The 19512-nt window shown below is 36.0% G+C and overlaps 1 protein-coding gene across 2 annotated transcripts in view; it reads left to right on the forward strand.

Annotated features, from left to right (window-relative positions):
• The window catches only part of LOC144445440 (transcription factor AP-2-epsilon-like), an 86678-nt gene that overhangs the window by 21321 nt on the left and 45845 nt on the right, over positions 1-19512 (forward strand). For both annotated transcript variants that reach the window (XM_078134985.1, XM_078134986.1), the window contains one exon: positions 12266-12470. In XM_078134985.1, the coding sequence (XP_077991111.1) occupies positions 12266-12470 (205 nt within the window). The remainder of the gene's footprint in view (positions 1-12265; positions 12471-19512) is intronic.

Raw genomic sequence — 19512 nt, forward strand, 5'->3', positions numbered from 1 at the left:
CGTCCTGTCATTTCTTTTCAACCAGGAATTCTTACAAGAACAAATTACTCAACGTTATTTTTTTTTACTTTAGTCTAAAATTGTGTTGATATTCGGCAAAACATTATGTACAAACGACAATTTTTGTTCCAATAATTTGTTTGCCTCTCATTACCTTTCAATCAGAAAGTTTTTTGAAGAATGAATTGGTCAACCTCATTTTTTCTGACGTTACTCTAAAATTGCGTTGATATTTGACAAAAAGCCATATACTGAGACCAACGACAATTTTATTCCAATATTTTTTTTATGTATACTGTCACCATTTTCAACCTAGAATTCTTATAAGAATTGATTGCTTAGCCTTATTATCCTGAATTTAGTCCAAAACTATGTTGATATTTGCCAATAATTTATCGACAGACGATAATTTTGAACCAATAAATTTCATGACAAAATGAAGACGTATTGAAGAATGTTATTATGAAGACTCGCGTTTTTAGTTTGTGAACTATTTTGAACTACTGTAACAATTGTAACATACATGGATAAGACTTCGTTACCTCGATTTTGCAGTTAAAAATAGCTTGGTTTATTTTTTTTCGAAATTGAAGATTAAATTTTAATCCAAGATAATTGGGTTGTTTTTTTCATTAGTTACTTGTGATCGTTACTTTAATTCTAGTTAACAACCATGCTTAAATTTCCCATATTTTGAATTTGTTGCAATAATTTTGGCGGGAAACACCAGCAGAAAGAAATCTAAACTGAACCGTTCTGCTATCTTTATTGATAATGACAAGTGGTGTCAACGTCACTTTAGTTTTTGAATTATGATCCAATTCGTATCTCAACTGCGCTTTTCAAATTTAATGGCACTTTTCCAGCCTTTCTCTTCTTTTTTTTCTATTTTCTATTTTTTTATGCTTCAAAGTCTAAATTCTTAGCTTATAGTTGTCTTTGACAGTTAACGAGTTTGTATGCGTTTAGTGTGTGTGTGTGTTTGTTATTTGTGTCCAATGCTTGAATTTCACATTGTGCAAGTTGCCGTCGTGTGGTACTCACGTTAATCATACTTGCAGAAAAAAAGTCAACTCGAAACGTCGGTAATTTTAATTATTTTTAGGGGTAATATTTTACTATGTATAACTTTTACACCTCTGAGTATGTGTTTAATGTGTCTAAATTTCGTCAGGTAGTTGAACTGTCATTATTTCAAGGTCCTTCACATTTGATGCGCATGCCCAGAAACAAAAACTAACAAGTTAAAGTCCAGAGAAAAGAAACTTGTCACTTTTTAATGTTTTGGGCGGTTTTTGTTATTGTTGTAAATTCCTCCTTTTTTTCAAAGCACATCATGAATACGTTTGTATTCAATTAACAAGCGCGGTATCTTCAACTTCAAAAAAGAAACTGCACTTGTTTTTCGAAAGGAAGAAAGAAACGGAAGCAAAGATGTTCCCATGGTTACATTAGTACAGATTTGAGGTTTAATTTGCAACATTTAAGGATGTATGTCACTTTTAATGACACCGGTTCCTCTTCACGGAACAGAAAACATCACTTTATTCCAAGCTTCGTCTTCGTCGCCACGGTTCTTTTTTTTTCGCTTCCTGTAATCACTAGGGGAGTTTCCATATGGATTATATTCAGCTTTGGAGCTAGACTCGTTTCGGTAATATGCTTACACGAGTTTTTAAGTCTTTAATAAGTTTTAGGAAGATGTGAGCTATCAATAGGCATCACTCAATACGACTTACACGACCAAATCCACTTTTTGTATTGACCGAGATTGATACAAGAAAACCAAACTTACACGGCGTGTACCTGAGCAGTTTATTGTAGCAACTATTGGTCTTATTGCTGTAATTAAGCTTCTTTTTTATCAATTTCTGAACGCCTCTATACCAACCTAATGGTTGTCGTCTGCTTCGTTAAGTCCATCGTCGCCTAGCAACGTTTAATTTCATGCATAAGCACAATTTTGTGTGTTTTTGGTTCTTATTTGAAAGTGGAATCATTTTGGCGATGATTTTAGGCTGTGATTTTTTTTTCTCTTTAAGCAACAGGTGATATGTGATAATCGTCTTCTACTTTCCCGCGCTTCATGAATGATACTTTTTTCGTTCTTTTACTTTTTTTAATGGCCCTATTGACCAATGAGATAGCGTTATAACGGATTTCTGGGTGAAGTTGAAATCCAAAAGGGTAGTGTTCGAAATAATTATAGTATATCGAGTGTCTAATTCAAACTACTGAGCGGACGCAGAATGTGGCGTGGACTCTCATTGTTCGCGCTGCCAACACGTATATCCCACAGACCGCTACACCCCAAAGCAACGAGCACTGAAAAATGCCGCCCGTGCGATGGGCTACACTTGGTGTACTTCACACGAGGGGCCGCTGTCGGATTAAGCAACGGTTCTCGCTTTAAGTTTTGCCGCCTTTTCATGCTAATTCTAGAATTCAGCTTGCTGAGGCGCACACATTGTTACCGAGGTATTAAGCAAAGCTCGACTAACGAACGCGAAGCAAGACTGGGGGAAGATAAAAGGCCCAGTATTATCCCCATTCACAACAAATCTAATGTGCCTTTTTAACACGCTAGGTTCCGAACACGGCTTTGGGGGCATCCACTTCTATTACGGGATTGCAACTTTTTATTAATTACTTATTAATAAAAAACTATGTCTCAAAGAAGCCACGCCGCTCCATTCACGATGTAAAGACTTCTTTTCATGCACTTAATGTTACCAATTTAACTCGGGCAGCGACGCGGTAAATGCGAAGTGCTGGCCGACTAAGATCTCGCCCGATAGTTGTTTACATGTTTTGTTGTACTTTATACACCAACTATTTGGATCAATATCACGTGGCCTTGAAGCTCTTCTTTCATAGATAAATTCCCGCCAAAAAAAGTTCCAACAGACGACAGTGGACGGACAATGTTGTCCTGTTTGAATTTTCAGTCAGATTTCAATTAAAAATACATTAATTAACGAGATGATTTCTACATTGTCAAGTTTTAATTAAATTAAACGAATCCAAATTAGAAATTAAAACATTTTAGTTGTATGTACACATTAAAAAGTGTTGTAGGTCGTAGGTCAATATGAACCAATCAACGCTTTGCTGAGAGAAGGAGTGAATTTGGTAGAGACACATGTCACGAAATGGTGTCATATCATATCATTTATAAATAATATAGAATCTATTGAATGCTTTTCTCCACGTATCTATTGAAGAGTTATTCATTTGAGTTTGGGACAGGACGTTGAGCAGTTTTCAATTAATTGTCAACAGATGATAGACTAGTACCTGCATATCACCCATGTTGGAACAATTACCTATACACCACTCTTCAATTATTTACCCAAATAGAGAAAAAAATACCTTTCTATTCATAGACCAAATAAGAAAAATGTGCGGGATAATTTACCGTGTACACCAAAACACGGAAGTCATAGTTTTTACATATTATTTACGCTACATGTAGAAATTACTACACTACACCTACGTTCCCCCCCCCCCCAAAAAAAGAGATACATTTTACTTCTTTATTCCAAATTTAGAAATAATGCCAGTTGTTCAACCATGTTTGCCCAAATAAGGGAATCCTGTCCATATAAGGAAACGTTGCTCATATAAGGAAACGCTGCCCTTATCTAGTCGTACCAAATATTTTAAAAATTGCTATTATTTACCCCTGGGCCATATTTGCCCAAATGTGGAAGAAAATAAATTTTCTTTCTTGGCACAAGTATAAAAAGTCCCCCAAAAAATCAACGATTCATCCTCAAATGTATCTTTTTAAATCGTAATGAAAACAGAAGGAGGGTATACATGCTCCATATGTTTCTATCAAAATTTACCACGCCAAAATTCTAGCCAAAAATTTCCCGCCTTTTTAAAAAAAGTAATGGTTTGTACATGATGTGTTGAAGTAGGCAAGTTTACATCCTAAATGACAAGGAACTGGGACAATTGAGACGTATTATTAGTGCTTTAACTCCTTGTGGAGCAGTTTATATTTTTGACGCCTTAACAAGAATACAAATATTCCATAATTCATCAATTATGAACGCCATAAGTCAGAGATATATTTTAGACATGTCATCAAGCGATTCATTTAATTTAAAAACGAGAATCGTGAGCAAATCTCAATTTATCTTGATTAGTTTCTCTCGTTCTGTCTTTCTTCTGATGAAAATTCCTTCTTCTTCTTTTTTAGAACATTTTGTCATGGAACTAACTTTTTTAATGAAATTCGAATGCTTCACAGAGCTCTGTCAGCATTGGTTCATTAAAACAGTGCCAACACATGTTCAAATATCTAGATCATTCTAAATAACTGAATATTCTTGAATTCAGAGCTATTTATTTTTCGGTTTTTGTGTCTTCGCATATAAAACCAAAAACGATTTTATTTTCGCACTTTTGATGTGAAATATTGTAAATCAATTTTATATTGTAGCACATTCAAAGGACTTGTGTGTTTAATCCAATTTTTTACGTATATTTTTTATGAATGAAAGAATTAAATTAAGATAAATATTGGATGTTCGTGCACTTTTGTGGGAGCTATACTTTTTACATTCATTCAAGTAAGCATATGCGTCAATATTGTATTGATAGCTACATCCAGTGAGCAAAAAAAATGACATTTTGGAGAAATAATCATGATAAAAACATAAAATGTTATTATTGCACTACTCAATTTGTTTGGAATGTAATGAGTGTGACATTTACGATGTGTTAAGTTTTGTATTTCATTTTGTCACCGTCTATTCTTGAACGATGAAAATCCAGTAAAACCAAAGGATAATACCTAGCCAGATTTCGACGCTATCAGTTACTTTCCTAAAGTTGACTAGTTTTTTTTTTGAGGGAACCATAAATTCATGCCCTTAGGATTCGTAGATATAACAATCATTTTTATGCTCTCCTTCTGTCGCCTGTTATAAGCCGAGTTTACTGTGCTCGTACACGGTGGACGTTTGTGTAATGAAGAACCCAACAATCAAACCATACATCAATTAAAATTGATAGATATAGCTTAACAACACAGGCTCTAATTTCTAACCGTAACTGCAGCACAAGTGCTAAAATAATAATTTGTGTTTGTCCCAAGACAGCCATGACCAAGAGATAGTAAAACCCAACGTGATAAATTACTGTTTATACTCTCCCAGGTCCACACGATCGTGTCGCTCTAATTTTTATAAATCCAGTCATCAAACATGACAACTTTCATTAAGATCGCGATGTGCAATTAATATCATCAGAGTATCTGAATAAAAAGACTGATAAAATAACACAGGGGGACTATAGTGTGGTTTTTATCTTTACTGTTTTTGCGATAACCCGGACAGTTTTACTACTTTCCAAAAGTTCAGTATCTCTATATCCATGTTAATATATCACAGTGACATATCGTATCACGATTTTTGTTGGAAAGTCTAACCCGGTATATATTTACTGTATCGTTGTGTGTGTGAAAATACAGCTGGGGGTCAAATGGACACCCACTCGAAGACAGACCTCTGTGTTATTGATTGGTTTGGGAAGTTATTGTCGCAGAAGTCGGGTCTTTTAATGCCTTTTTTCTTTGTTTGTGACTTGAGCCTCCGGGGTATAGTCGTACGACTTCTCGGTCTTTTTCGTTCCCACCTCTCGCATTGTGCCTTTTCAGTCTCACCGGACTGCAAATGTCTTTAGTTGTTCATAGTCTCGTGCGAGCCTCGTCCTGTCAGGACAATCTTAAAGTTATCCTTGGAAACATCATATTGTTGTTGTTTGTTTGTTTCATTTTCAAAACACTTTCCTCAAAAGTGTGATTTGTTTGCGGACAGCACCGTCGAAGGTATAGGTAACACTATTTAGGCAGTAATAGTGTGCTTAACATAATGGCTTTTCGATAGAGTAACCCATCGAGATTCACGTCTTGAGCCATTATCCCATAAAGTATCGAATGGTTCACAAAACAAATGCAGAGCTCGGCCACTAACAGGTGTGATGGGAGATGTAAGGGCTCTTTATTCTCGACAATTGTGATGGGCCTAGATGATTTGTGGGTCGTTTCTACACGTGACAATTTCAACTACCCTTGCTTTCATTTAATTATGCAATTTGTCCCGGGTCTCAGTTCGCCATCATAAGCGCCGAAGATTACCATTGGTTTTGGGTATCCGTTTAGTTTGTTGATGTGTTGGACTACTATACACGCATCGATGCACTGAAACCAATGTCAATAAGTATTTGGTAGCGATAGTCCTATTCGCTTTAAGGCATATTGAGATTACGACACAAACTCTGATCACCAGTGGGGTCTCCCAGGACAACGATCGTACACCAATATATCGTCGTTCTCGTTCAATCGCGGTTACTCAGGGACGATCAGAAGCTGTGAGGGTGACGATATGATGTGAGACCACACCAGTGAATGAAATAAACCCGATCCGACTTTCCTGCATGCTTAAATCAACAGCGTTTAAAACGTTTAAAGCCAAGATATTCCAACGTCTCTGTGTTCTGTTTTTACTCGTGACTTCTCTCGGAGTGCCACAAATAGCCAGAAGCAATGCGACAATTTGCTAAATTGTATTTATTTGTTTTTGGCGGAAACATGAGTTCAGCAATTCCAGTTACGTATCAACACTTAATTAATTCTATCAAAGTTTTTTTTATTTCCAAAAGAACTCTCGGATCAAACCCATTCACTTCGTATTTTGTAAACTTATGCAGCGGTGGAATTTCTTTTGTTCTCATTTGAAAAAAAAATTTCATACAAACTTTTTAGGGTCTCTTAAACGATTTCATAATCATTGTGGTTATTTGATATTTTGATAAAAATATAGCAGTTATATTGATATTGATATATGGTTATTATTTTTTTTTTAAATCAATCAAAATGATAAGTTTCATTCTCGTTCTTTTTTTTTCCTGTATGCAACGAATATCTGACCCAAAACGTGTACTGTATTCGCGCATGCGCGTCTGTGTTTTTTTTTTTCGGGCGCAAAGTAATATACTCCGAGTACCTGACGAACGAAATTAGAGAAAGAACTATTACCATCGTAGCGCAATGTTGCTACATTATACCTAATGGGTGAAACCTTAGATAGTGTTACCTCACCAAAATTACCTGTACTTTCAACGCAAAGAAATAGTTTGCCGACTGTTTGTTACTTCCACTTAACTTGAATCGATTTCTAGTTTTGTTTTATGTATAATCAAAGTAACTGCAATCACGTGATGTTTGATTCAGCCATCGTACGTCAGTGTGAAATCACTTGTAAACGTCAACACCATTCCTTTCCGATGTCGGAGATCGTCTAGAGACACAGTTCGATGTACTTTTTTTCCCTCTCGGTCTTCCTATTAATGACACAATATGAGCAGACGACAAAATGTGTTGGTTTTTTTTCTTTACATGTCCTCCAAGAACACTAATTGTCTTTTGAAATTCTCAAGTTTTGGCATTGCCGAGAGTTTTTTTTTTAAACGTAGAATATGGATACGAACAAGGTAAATATTTGGTGAAAGATGTGTGTTTTGTTTACGTAGTTAAAGGAAACCAGGATTCCCATCACAATGAAATTAATAGCATATTGAAAAAGAAGAACCCGTTTCCCTGGCAACCGTTTGTCAAATGTTTACTTTTAAGTGTTCAAAATAGATGAGTCCACTTTGTTGGAATTCCCGCCGTTATTACTGAAAAGTTGCAATTTTGACGACAAATAGAATATATGAAATGTGTCGTCTGGTGTATATTTCCCGCCAAGTTTGACATAAGCTTCCATTTTAAAAGGTGAGCTATACCCACATATTGTGAAATTATTAATAGGGTATCGCATGCTGTATTTATACGCCCAAAATAGACTATATTAGCAGGTTTTGACAAAATTAGTCGTTTATTTGAACACTTGTCTAGATAAGTGTCATATAAAGACGGGTTTTTCTTTTGCCACACAAAAGTAATCCCCAATTTTCGATAGCATTTATTTAATCATTTAGTTTCATTTTCACCTGCTAGAATTCTTTCGGGGGGCCTTATCTTCAAATAGACGCTCGTCGGCTCTTTTTGAAGCCGAGAGATTTGCAGACCTCATCCACACAATCTCGGCATTTTGCGCCAATGTAATCCCATACGCTCTGAGAAAACTTTTTCTTAAGTGGGGGAAACTGTTAAAAACTGCCGTAGGACAAAAGTACGGGAAAGATAGCTTGATGTAATCTGTATCTTGATATGCGCAGAGGTAAATAAATTGAAAACATGTGAGACACTCCTTATGGAACGAATAATTTTTTTTTTCATTTATTGTTTCTCCTCTCAGGTGGGTGAAAATTTACCCAGATTTTTGTTTACACCTTAACTACAAGGGTTTGTTCGATTATTTTAAGTTTCACAGTAAAAAACCCATGTTGATTTCATCACAATGAAATCAACATAGGACTTATCACTTTCACTCGAGAGAACAACCAGTATCTTGAACGGTTGACAGAGCACAAAAATTTGGTTTACAGCTAATCGGAACAAAAGGCTGCACTGATTTGTTGATTAAAAATTGCTTTTGCACCTGGTTTAACGAGGTCTGCCGACAAGATAGACACACACACACACACACACACATGCACTAGCCATCATCATCTTAATTTCCGAACGTGTTTGGTAACTGATTAGTTTTTGTTCCGACTTTTTTGCAGCTTCGCACACATCGCTATTGGCGATTGAGGAGCTTTGTCACTGAAGCCAGTGAAACAAAACAAATTTTGTCATGACAATTAGAAGTTAAGGCCATCTTGACTTCAGCAAAAAGCTGTGGTCCGTCCACGTTTCCGGGGTACTGTACCCTATTCCGAACAACGTCATTAAAACTCTTAATGTGCCTCCAATTCTATCGGCAGGCCTTTGAAGTTGTGACGTCACACATCACCTCTATGTATGAATCCCCAGTATCTGTCAAGCATCTTCCCACTCTTTATTTATGCCAAAACTTAATGATACTAACCAGACCGCGCTGTTTCACGATATTTCTCCTCTCTTTTCGGTTGGCATTTTTTTCTTTGTCATTATCCACTTCAAAATTGATTTTATTTCCCTTTGCTCGCTACCAGATCAGTTTCCATTATCGGGCCTTATATCTCCCTCTCCGTTGATTTCCGGCGCTGACAAGCAGTGAGCGAGAACCTCCCGTTATGTCGGTATTGGATGTATGTATCACAGTTCTACATCTAAGTTAGCTTTCAAGGCCCATAGAGACACGGCTTCCCTTTTCATTCCATAACTACAACTCATTTGGACTTTCATCAGGGAATCCCTTTCTCAACTGTGATTGGAACGGCATGCTTTTAATAAGGTAGATCGCAGTCAGGGCTCAAATGAAGAAGAACGCACTGATCCTGAGAAGCGAACAGAGATTTTAGAAATCACACCTTTATTCCAATATAACCTCGTCGATTCTTTGCACACATATGATATCACTCAAGCGAGGGGTTTTTTTGTCTCTTTTTTTCTTTTTCAATCACTTGTTTCAACGATATCACATTGAAAGATCAATGCAAGAAATATCGAGAGAAAAAAATTATCAAAAAAGCAAAGATTGTGTACCTCTGAGACAGGGTTTTCATTTATTTTTAACTCTTTGCGGACGACTAAAAAAAGAAAGATTTGCTCTTTTTTCTCTCTCTCTCTAAAAACCACGCTCAGTAGAAAGTTCGGAAGCGAATTAGAAGTCCTCAGCGGAAGATGTTACTGGAGGGCAAAATAGAGTTAAGCCATTGAGCAACCAGACTGTGTGTATTGTATTGACTCAACGCATTCTCTATCACTTTTCCGATCGTGAAGATCCGAACAAAATTTCAATTGTGGATATGTTGTACATTTGATAGACAATACACAGTAAACGCGATGACACTTTGCACGGTATGCTAATCAATTTCCTGCTAGTTCGCCAACCCTTACTGGAGATAAGACCAAAGTTATCGTTTGCAAACAACGCAACGGAAATAGTTGCCTCTTCTTTCGCACAAAAAAATTCCTACGTCTGTTGTTACTCGTACATCTCACATCAATCGTGTCCATTTCCTGCAAACTCAATATAGCGACGTATGTTTTCGTAGCAACGGTTGTCAAGCAGCGGGCTTAGGACGTACATTAGCAAATCTATGCACTCCGTCACCCAACTTTTCCATCATAAAAAAAAGCGATGACTGGATTCCCGATAAAAATAATAGACGTTTGACAGCTATTATAAAATTAGATAGAGACTATGAAAAAGTAACAGCGTCGAGTAAAAATTACAAAGCGAACACAAATAACTGCCGATCAGGTTTTTATGTTTATTACGTTTGATTGATGTTATTGTTCATTTCAATAACGTCATCCCTTATATAGTATGTCAACATTTCGATTTGTGTTTTCTCGCTAAAGTCGAACGCTATATGCCTTGCGTCAGAAGTAGACCTAACAGAGCATATTTGAGGTAATCTAAGACTTCGAGTTGAAAGCCAAGGGATTCGAGTTATTGAAAATTGAAAATTTAATAGCCTGTTTGGAGTGAAATTGAGACGTTTTTGGAGATTTCGTTAATGATAACCTGTAAGAGAAGTCCATAGTCGAAGTTGCGATATAGAAAAACCTCATTTTATGATGAATTTACATAGAACTCAAAAATCCACCAGTCAAGAACTCGGAATATGCTAATATTAGATTTATAAATCAGAATCGTGCAAACATCTGAAAATTGCACCTTTGAATACTCGATACTTAATTCTTTTGTCTTCGAGCTTTGAATCAACTTTATAAACGGGGTATAATATACAAGAAATTTCAGCATATATCTTAAAATTTTGAATTGATTTGCATCAACAATTTTTTCATTCTGAAAAAAAAATGTGAGTTTTTTTTTATCTTCATTTTGTCCATCCGTATTGCTCGGAGCTTAAGATGGTACCGAAAGGTGATCGAATTCACACTGCGCTAGAACAATGAAAATTGGTTTGGTAATAGTCGCGTGTATACTGGTTACATATATGTCGTATTTTCGGCATCTTCCCACGCGAAATGATTAGGGGAGAGCAGAGAGCTTCGCGTGTGTGTTCCAGAGGATAAGCCCCTAGTTCACTCTCACACGATAAGTTAGTCCGCGATTGGAATTTTCGCCGTTTCTGATTTGCTCAGCCCGATAAAGCGCCTCTGGCATGCTTACTACACCAAGCATACACCGCATCACATACGTTCGGATCCCTTTGTGATCGTCTTCGCCGCGAAGTTTAGAATCGCCATTAAAAACGATCCCAGGTTTGGGAGTTTAAAATGCAAGACAGAAAAAAAAGCGGGCTGTATTTTCGTACGTACTATGAGTTTTTGTAATAAAGTCTAATTTTCAAACTCCCTAATAAAGTGTAATAGGATTCTAAGTTCGTATTAACCGCGATTCGAAGCGTGTGAAAAAGTAACTCTCCCTGTGTTGTTTTGAATACTGAAAAACAAAGGAAAGGTTAAATACATGCTAAATCTACATTACACGACGCCGTTTCAATCATTCTCTAATTTTCACCACTTTTCGTCTTAAACCGCCATATTATAGTTACTGTGTACAATATTTTGTCATTTTGAGTCTAATATTCGTGGAGTTTTTACAAAATAAGAAAACAACATGTAATTGTATCTCAACGAGTATTATTCGTGCACCATGACAACAGAGTTCATAATGATTACTCGAAATCTCTTCAAATGTGTATTTATTAAAAAATACGCAAACTCAAAACGATACAAATACATCAGTCGAATACATAGAAATAATGTATTCCTGTATTCTGTAAGTTGAAATACTCTTCGCTTTGTTTTGTTAATTTTTTCGTTTCATTTTCAAAAGCGAGTCATTTTACTTCGTTGTGTGTCAAGTTATATGGAAGTCTAGAGGCCAGATTTGACAATATGGCTTCCCCCTAGTCACACCCAGCTTGTATTACAATCGGTTTCACACAGAACTCAGTATCAATTTCCTTCAAATCATTTTTGAAAGTCGTATAAACTAATAACATTTTGTACCAGTGTTACGTTTAGCAAGGCACTTCGATAGCATGATTTCCATTGCTAGTATCTAATGGACCGCCATTTTTTCTCTGTACTGATTCCATTCAAATATGTTCTTTTTCATCTGATATCGTATGATGAAATTCCAATCGCTCGTAATATGAATCTAATATTGATATCATTTTAATATTCCATGTCTTTTTTTTCGTTTTTATGACGTGTATATTTGTCTGTCTTCTGTTGTAGCTGGAATAAGGCCAAAGAATGACAACAGCAAGGATGGTTTGGTATCGGGTCTAGCGTCCCCCACAGATGTATTCTGTTCGGTACCAGGTCGTCTTTCTCTGCTTAGTTCAACGTCAAAATATAAAGTTACGGTAGCAGAAGTCCAACGCCGCCTATCGCCACCAGAATGTCTGAACGCATCCCTTCTTGGAGGTGTACTCAGAAGGTAAGGCTCTACACCATATGCCTTTTCTTAGCTTCCGAAATTAGGTATTAAAGAGAACAGTTGTGTGTGTGTCCATAGCTGTGTAACATTGGCGAAAATATTTTTATGTATTTTCATACATTCAAACTCTTTGCGATATCAACGTCCATCAATGTCAATCACTGTATAAGAAGCTCAATTGAATCAGAAAAACGGACACGATGAACTGCCAAAAACAATGATACACAAAAAAATCTATGACACTCTGTTTACTAAGATTATAGTTTCGTTTCTTACGTGATAAAAATGCGAATGTTTTTACAAATTTCGTTCAAAATTACCCAAAAGCATGTATCAAAACATTGCAAGAAACGTCTATTTTATCAACAATGTAAAATTGTTTAAATGTAGCAAATTCTGTTGTTCCATTTTGGCGGGATTTTTCCTCTTGTGTGTGTGTGTGTGAGTGTGTCGTCAAAACGAGTGTTGAACATGAACGTATTGTTTTGAGATCTATCACTTTTCAAACCAGTCATCCATCTGGTCTCAAATGTCACATATTCCATGGATTGTATTTTAATATACTTTCCTCTCTTTTGTATAATAATTATTATGAGTTTATACAACTTTCGCTTTGTCCATGTTTTGCTAGTTTCATTGTTTTGTCCCTCCAATAAGTACTGTTCGTGACACTAAAAAACTCGCTCTTCCTAGTATTGTTTGGTTGAATTGCACCCGTATTGTCTTTGAGATAATGTTCTTAGTTGTGTATGTATTCTCGAAGTATCACGTGCTTCATGTGGTATCACTTTAATATCCAAATTAAAACGAACCGGTATCTTGACTAAGAATGGCGAAGACACCATATTGGTATTTTGCTGTCGCACAGTTTATCCCCATGTGCGACGCGTGTTGTCAACTTCCAGTCGTTCTGGCGGTCCCATTTCAAACATTTCAGCAATATTTGGAATTTTAGCGGGTCAAAGTTACAAATATTGCAGTAAAAAAATAAGAATTTAAACAATTTTTTTGTGGGGATTAAGAACTTGTTATGTTCCTTTGTTCTAAAGCGAGAACAGAACGTTTATTAGTGAGCTACGATCGAAGTCGAAGCCGGCGGCGATTTTCTATCTTATGCGCGTCCACCCAAGCTGATATTAAGTCTTCCCTGATCGGGTCATATGCACTGAAAGGTCATGCCCTTTGACCTTTGTGTACTATGTTCCTCTTTTGTAGTGAAATCGAAGTCAATGTTGTAAACTATGGGTAAATAATTCAAATTCTGTATCTGGACCCATCCATGCATGTTACTTGTCTGAATTTTGTTGTTCGGGTTTTTTTTGTTTTGTTTTTAGAGTTCGACGTTCGTCAGCAATGTGCAAAACATTCAATTTTCGTCCATACCCTCAAAAAAAATAAGCTTATTGTTGAATATTTTCTCTCGAGTACTTTTACTCGAAAGTGATATTAGTGGACTTGTTTTATTTTGACAGTTTCATGTTTAGTCGATGTAATGTGACTGTCATTACGCATTGCAACAGGTCAGGCTATTTCATGAGATTCCGGTGTCTCTGTCGTTTTACTTTGAACAATTCGTCTAACACAGACTGTTTTACGTAAATTACATCAATTTCCCGTATTGCATTAACTCAAGAGCGTTCGGGGTCTCAGAACTATCTCGCTGCTTTAACTTCGAGTAGGTAGGCAAGTCCTTTGAACACTTCTCGTTCAGCGTTCTCGAGAAGTTCGAGATTTACCTCAACGATTAATCTTCGCACAATTCTCTAAATTTCAGTTAAATGTGTTAACAGTTATAAATAAAAACCATGTTTACTAATACCTTGTCTTTTAAAACCTTCTAAATTCTAAGCTTGACTTAAGCTGATACAAGTATTATCGTATTTTTAGCACCATAAATTTATTGTAAATAATTGGCAACAATTTTGGCAACAACATTATTTAGAATAAAATGGTTGTTTGGCTGCAACTTTTTAGCTAAATCAAAGATTATTTTAGACAGGAATTACATAAATCGTCTCCCTTTGTAAAATTCTGCTAAAAATATTGGTTTTAAAGTAGCGAGATTCACACGGAATAAACACATAAAGTTTAGATTCCTGGTCTTCGAGATTTCCAAGTTTTTCCCTCCCCTGATACATACAGTGATGTTTGTGATCTGATAGATAGGGTGAATCGGCTGCGGCTAAAGATGAAAGTGGTCCTTTCATTGTTTCGCTCTTTTTACTACACCGTAAGTAACTCTTGCAGTTTATTTTATTGAATTTCTGTGGGACTGTACAAAAAGTTATGCTCAATTTGACAGCAATGGCGCTCGTGTTACTGATTGCATGTAAGGACAATGGAATACCGAGCGTTGCCAAGCCACCTCTATCTCATCGCAACCAGACCAAAGTAACGTAGTTCTCAGTCTGAGCCCACTACATTTCTTCCGGACCACTAAGTCCTATGAAGTTGAAAGAAAAGACCTCCAAATTTCACTACAACATCTGCATAGGTCGGTATAGAAATGTTTAGTGGGAGCGAACAATCCCACCCTCCACGGACCACTGCCCTCCTATAAAAGCAACAGTGACAAAGTTGGCATAGTTTGACCAAAGTCTTTGTGCGGTACATTTTAACCGACTGAAAGACCAAGCCCGCGTCAGTTTATTATGAAATAGACCAACGATAATGGAGGCTTTTATTTTCAAATTATAAATACCCACTTTCATGGAACTTAGTTTTAGGCACAGCCATTATACTGAGAATGGTGCTACAGAGTTCAAAAGCAGAGGTAGTTATTGATATAATTCCTCTACAAGGTTTTGCGGTCCGAGGTGTTTTTCCTCTTTCAATGTCGACTAATCTTTCACCTTGGATGTAGACGACGCTAAGACTGGAGGTCTTAAAATATAAAGCGCGGTTCATCTGGGTCGTGCAGACAGACAGACAGGATAGAAAGACAAAAAATAAACCAATTCTGAAACCAGTACCGTGACGTTGCAAAGAAAATGGCGTAATAACTAGAGATACAAACTGAGACTACACTAGAAAGGGTGTTTATGTTGATTTCTTTACAAAACAATGTCCCGCCATTATGTTTTCAACACAATTTGTTGTTTGCAGTAAATTCTTGGCGGATGTTGTTTTTATTTTGGACCAGAACTAAAGATAGTATACCCCTACTTTTAGATTTGATACTAGTACCAAAATTTTGGTTTGGAAGTAATAAGTAGCAAACAAACAAATAAAACATTATGAACGCTATGAATTTTGTGCCTATTTAATGCTTATTTTAGACTGGAATCGTAATAATTAGCCATATTTGTGGGTTTATGTCAAAATTTTAGTTCAAAAGTGGCCATATCGACAAAAAGGGGAGAAATAGACTTGTGGTACTTTCTCTCGTGTCTGATTGTAGTCTGAGGGGTAAGGAGGGCTAAACAACTTGAATTGAACAACAACGATGTTGTTGTTGTTGTTGTTGTTGTTGTTGTTGTTGTTGTTGTTGTTTTATAGTCAGGGCGATAGATTAAACCAAACTCCAGTCTCGCTATAAATAGTATAATGAAATGAGACGTCATTCATGTAAATAACTATACAAACATTGGTAATAAGTCCGAATTTTGCTAATGTAATCATAGTACGTTGACCGCCATTTTTGTGTCAAAACTTCTTGCATTTATAGGCAGTCACACAGTACAATATACCCAACCAAAGAGAATTTATCGCTATGTCATCCACGCTGTCAAAAATCGTTTAAACAGATTACAGGCATTGAAACTCCTAATCCAATTTTATTTCGACAAATATCAAGGCATCAGAAGTCCTTAAATGATTTGGTTATTGTCAAGTACTTGACAATACGATTGCAATTGCTGCTGTTGTTGTTCCTGTTGTTACCGTTGTTATTTTTATTATTGCTATTTTGTCAATGATAACATTTTTCAAAAGTCAAACAGCTGACTTCTTCAAAATACCACTTTTAAGTCTACTCTGGTATGATAACTTCAATAGTCGTGTTCGTTAGCTTTTTAATAACGTTATTTTCATTAAGCATAAAATAAAAAACCACCTTTTCAAAGTTGGTTGGATCATTTTTTTTAAAACAAAGACATGGTAATTTATTCCTTTTGGGACATGTTTATTTCATGAATGATCACAGGTTGGAATTGGTACATGTTTGTATTATTGGGGTAGGGGTGACGGAAGGGAGTATTTCAAGTAAATTTCGATAAATTTGTTCGGCGAATGTTCCATCACATCGCACTTTACATAACTCCTGACACATCTGTGTTGAGAGTACGATTCTCCCATCAACAACGTCTTTGTGCCTCCACGTAGTACGGTCGTATGCAAATGTTGTATGCGACACTATGTTTTGAATTCAATCGTATTAAACACGTAGCAAATCGCTATATAAGATCGCTGGTATTCATATTATTTCAATAGTGTTGCCATTCATCTGAATATTATGTTTTGTTTATACGTCTTTTTGGATGCTTTAAAGCCAATTTTAGCACCAGACTAAATGGGGATCCAGCATACGGTAATCCTGATGCCATATGTCGTAGACTATGTCCGTGCAAACAATACGATACGGTCCATAAGCTGCCTAAACATTCAGAGACGTCAGCGTCCGTTCCAAACTCATCCGGTGCTGTTCAATACACATACACCAAACACGACAAATCACAACAGTTTAGCCGTTTGCAAATATGGCCTCCATTTATGAATACAATTAATTTATGATCACATAAAGTCGCCTTGCCAGATTTCCTCCAAAATCGGTTTAGCTAAATTCTAAGAACCCCCACATCTTTCCTCTAAATCAACTCCTCACACAACATGTCTCCCACCTATCCCTAAAGTTTTAAACTTACCCCCACCCCTCCCAAAAAAACAAACAAAAAACACCAAAAAACACACCAAATAAAACCATATTAATCTATACAAAGTCGTCAAATTTGAATATCATGGCATGTCTTAAATGTTGTGGGGGGTTTTTTGTGTTTGATATTAAAGTTTTTTGTAATAATAATAATAATAATAACATATATATATATATATATATATATATATATATATATATATATATATATATATATATATATATATATATATATATATATATATATATATATATATATGAAATTGATGCAAATCAATACATCTATCAATGAAATCAATTATTGGTCTTAAAGGAATGTATACCCGATATTGGTATGGACATACCATGATATAGCTAGAGATGTTTTGTGAAAAGATCAGAGAACAAAGATGGCTTAGTTCACAGGATGACAAAAGTAGTCCAAAAGATTCAAGATATCAGATTTATAGAACATGCATGGTTATATATGTATATATATATATATATATATATATATATATATATATATATATATATATATATATATATATATATATATATATATATATATATATATATATATATATATATATATATAACCTAGTGTATAGGTTTAGAAGTCTTTTGGTAATGCGATTATTTTGATTTTTTTGTGTAAATGGGGGCACGTAAAATACTTGAAGTTACTTTTTCATTCGTTTATTCGTTTTATCCCGGATGTTATCTAGCTGTTATCGAATTTGGGGGATTTCCGGTTAGCAGGATATAGAATTTATGTAAAGACTTAAATCCCCCCCCCCCTCAGTCCTCCTCCGATCCAACTACAAGTTATACACGTTAAAATAAATAACATTTACATCACATTAGCAAATGGAACAGTTTATTGGTTTTGAAGTGTAAACAAGTTAGTACTATCAAACACACAAACATTACCTATGTATGCTCGGAACTCAATACTCAGAAATTTGATTAGGTATCTAAAAAAATAAATGAATGAATAACTAACCAAAAGTAACTAAAACAGGACAAAAGTAACTTGAGATAGTCTAAGATTTCATTAGTTTTATCACGTGGTTTGTTTTTACATACGTTAACCTCTCTCCATTGTTGTGGTTTTTTGGGGGGAAAGTCACTGAAAACAAAACTGGTTTTAAATGTGAATTTCAGGGGTTTATTTTAGCTATGGTTCATTTCAGAGAGTCGCTGAAATCAACATCTGATGCGAATGTTTATGAAATGGACATAAAGTGTAGGAAATAAGAGGGGGGGTGTATATGTTGCTGATTTTATAATACGAGGACATGATGGATTAAAGTTGTCGCGGCGATGCATTCATTCTTACAATAGACCAACGGTTTGTTTTACTTCTCTATTTTGCCCCTATTGAAAACGAGAATCTGGAAATTCTCTGCACCTGTCGAGGTCGACAGAATTACCAGCCTCGTTTTCTTGCCAACCCCCTGTTACATTCTCGTCATTGAGAAACTGGGCGAGTACACGTCAATTGATGCATATCGGCTTGGTGATTTTTGTCCCGCTTGTCTTTGTCCACTGGCCACGGTAGAAGCGCTACCCCAATACCGGGCTGTCACAACCCAATGGTATAATTAAAATTCGAAGTCGAATGACAGATTAGGCATACGACACCGTGCAAAATCGTTGAACCAATGACGGTTTTTTTCTCTTTCGTACCGCGCCACAACTCTGTTTGTCATCTTATTTGTTATAGCGAAGGTGTCTGCACAAACGTAGACTTGTCACATATCAACACCCGTATTTAAATAAACTCTCTCTAAATTTTTTATGGCTCTGTTGATTTCAGATGAAGTAACTGCTTTAGTCCTGTCACTGACGCTTTGCTATAATTACACCAACAAACAACTCCAAACTGTTGATCAGCTCAGACGGAAACGTCGTCTGATGCAGTTTCTATAGCTATCCGTATTGCCGTTCCACGTTTTGGTTTTAAAATAACAGTGAAAAAAAACACACACACAAGATGAATGTCTTGTGTGGTTGCGTAAAAAGCACAAACACTTTTCTGGAATTGAATAATTGAAAGTTTTTTAGAATTTCATCACGAGACAATTTGGGTCAATATGCGCTGTGCCCAGTCATGCGACTTTTTGGCTTTGTCACACTGTATGTCTCGAGTCTCTCATTTGAATGTTTCTTCGACGGTGTAAAAAAAGA

This window comes from Glandiceps talaboti, chromosome 14 (genome assembly GCF_964340395.1).
Source record: "Glandiceps talaboti chromosome 14, keGlaTala1.1, whole genome shotgun sequence".
Lineage (NCBI taxonomy): Eukaryota > Metazoa > Hemichordata > Enteropneusta > Spengelidae > Glandiceps > Glandiceps talaboti.